The sequence below is a fragment of the Chelonoidis abingdonii genome, chromosome 26 (assembly GCF_003597395.2).
Source record: "Chelonoidis abingdonii isolate Lonesome George chromosome 26, CheloAbing_2.0, whole genome shotgun sequence".
NCBI lineage: Eukaryota > Metazoa > Chordata > Testudines > Testudinidae > Chelonoidis > Chelonoidis abingdonii.
Window position 1 is genome coordinate 15,461,500 of NC_133794.1, and position 2,775 is coordinate 15,464,274.

The 2,775-nt window shown below is 54.2% G+C and overlaps 1 protein-coding gene across 1 annotated transcript in view; it reads right to left on the reverse strand.

Annotated features, from left to right (window-relative positions):
* Positions 1–2,775, reverse strand: part of ITGA5 (integrin subunit alpha 5) — a 66,879-nt gene that overhangs the window by 22,588 nt on the left and 41,516 nt on the right. Inside the window, exons 14-15 of the mRNA XM_032786685.2 lie at positions 1,525–1,570; positions 816–923 (exon numbers count right to left, since the gene is read on the reverse strand). Of these exons, the coding sequence (XP_032642576.1) occupies positions 816–923; positions 1,525–1,570 (154 nt within the window). The remainder of the gene's footprint in view (positions 1–815; positions 924–1,524; positions 1,571–2,775) is intronic.

A 2,775-nucleotide genomic window follows, 5' to 3' on the forward strand; every position in this document is an offset into this window, starting at 1 on the left:
CTCCCCACCCCCAGTGCCGATCCCCCTCCCCACCTTCTCCCCCCATCCGCCTCTACCTCAGTGCCTGAAGCTGCCTCCCGCTAGCCGCCCCGCCCGCAGCCCCAGTTCCTGGCCGGGACAACCAGCCTCCCAGCTCCCTCCAGCCGGCTGCAAGAACCTCACAATCGCTCATTCATGGAAAGGGAGGGCAGGCGGCCACCAGCCCCTGTTGCTGAGCAACGGATAAATAGCTTGCTATAAACAAACCCCCAGCAGGCCCAGGCCACATTAACCCCCCCACCCCCCCGGCCCTCTGGAGTGAGACCAACGAGCCGCAGGGGGCAATTCACACACGCCACATCCAGCTACATGGGGTTACACCCAGGGCCCTGTCGGGGAGGGGGGTCCCCTCACAGCTGAGTTCATTGGCAGTGTTTCAGTGCGCTCAGCTCCAACAGTTGAGTTCATAAATAAGGCTAAAAGCAGACGCTATTCGCCTGCCACCCATTTAGCTCCTCTGACGGGGCTGGGGCCATCTGCCTTGCCAGTTTCTCATGCACGGTACGCACAGGGAACGCTCCCCCTGCCACCCCAAGCTGCAGTGCAGCCACCGCTGGGGTGGGGTGCAGCAGCTATTTAACCACAGACACAGCTGTGCAGGACAAGAAGAGAAAGGAGAACCCAACAGCCAGTCACCTCAGCAGGGACTCACAGCCAGGCAAGCTGCGTCAGAAGTCTATGGAAGCGGCGCTTGTTTGTAGGGAGGCCCTGAGCCCCACCCAGTGCTCTCTGCCCCCTGCCGGCAGGGCAGATCTCGAAGGAGGCGCGTTACCTACCAGGCCACGTGGGTGTCGGTGCCCTCCAGTGTGCAGGATCGCTCTTCAGGGTTGAACATGGCGGGGAAAATGTTGAGGGAGGCACTGGCGTAGACGATGGGGCGGCCTCTGTGTGGGGCGGCAGGGGCCAGGAACAACAGGGAAGATGGTCACATGCTACATTCACAGCCTGGAGGGACCGAAGCAGGATCGGGACTGGGCTGACCCCAAAGGAGTGACGGGAAAAGGGACCAGAGAGCTTGGACGCTGCCTCTTCTGCCTGCAGAGAGGCTGGCTCCCCAGCTGGCTTCAATCGCCCCATGCTTCTATGGGGCTGGGCCATTCACACCAGAGAGGATCTGGCCCCAGATTGCTCCAGTTGGGCCAAGAATCCTCCAGAGCAGCAGCTTCCCCTCCCCACCATGCCCAAAGCGATGCCAGCCAGGAGCCGAGGATGCCCGTGGCTCAGGCTGGCTCCCATGCCATCCCCCAATGTTACTGACACTCTAGCAAACGAGTTCCAAGCTGGCTGGAGAGGACCGCCACTTGGGTAACCTCCAGCCGGGGGTAGGGACAGAAGTTCAGGTGGGCACAGGGCCCCGGTGTGCAGAAACACCATGGTGGGCTGGGGCAATGGTGCCTTTAGAGTCCCACAACCTGTGTGATGTGGGCTCCCGGAACCAGCCCCGAAATCCCCAGGAAAGAGCCCACAGAGAGGAACAGCGCCTACCGGTACACCATGGCCGTGTCCACTCCGAATGCGCCCACAATCAGGTCTGCAAGGCAAATACACACACAAATGAGCTGGACCCCGGGGCAGGACATCACCCCTAGGAGTCACAGCCCACAGAGAAGGGGAAGCACCATAAGGACAGGGCTCCATCAGTGCTGTGCATCCCCTGTGTGACGTTATTGATATAAACTGGGACCATACAGAACATGGGTTGCAACCAAGGTTCTGTAGTGGCACCAGATCTGATGTAAAGGGGGTCATATAAGGTGTCTAAGACCAGGTTATGGGTTACTGGTTATGATTATGCTGTCTGTATGTCTATCATTTTTGTAGTTGAAGTTATGAATATTGGCTGTATGCTAACCGCCAAGTCACACAAGCAATTTCCTTAGACACTCCAGTCTCCCAGTATCACCACCAGTGCCACCTCTCCTGGGGATGAATGGTTATGAAAACCAACACCCAGTAAAAGAAAAAGGTTCTCTCAATCCCAAAGACCAAGCCCCAGACTCAGGTCAATATACAATCAGATCTTACCCGCAAATCACGCTGTTGCCAATCCTTTAGAATCTAAAATCTAAAGGTTTATTCATAAAAGGAAAAAGATAGATGAGAGGCTAGAATTGGTTAAATGGAATCAATTACATACAGTAACGGCAAAGTCTTAGTTCAGGCTTTTAGACGTGATGGAGTAAACTGCAGGTTCAAATCAAGTCTCTGGAGAACATCCCCCGCTGGGATGGGTCATCAGTCCTTTGTGCTGAGCTTCATTTAGCAAAGTCCCTCAGAGGATCTCTCTCTTTGCTAACCGCCAAGTCACACAAGCAATTTCCTTAGACACTCCAGTCTCCCAGTATCACACCAGTGCCACCTCTCCTGGGGATGAATGGTTATGAAAACCAACACCCAGTAAAAGAAAAAGTTCTCTCAATCCCAAAGACCAAGCCCCAGACTCAGTCAATATACACATCAGATCTTACCCGCAATCACGCTGTTGCCAATCCTTTAGAATCTAAAATCTAAAGGTTTATTCATAAAAGGAAAAAGATGAGATGAGAGGCTAGAATTGGTTAAATGGAATCAATTACATACAGTAACGGCAAAGTCTTAGTTCAGGCTTGTTAGACGTGATGAGGTAAACTGCAGTTCAAATCAAGTCTCTGGAGAACATCCCCCGCTGGGATGGGTCATCAGTCCTTTGTGCTGAGCTTCAGTTGTAGCAAAGTCCCTCAGAGGATCTCTCTCTTT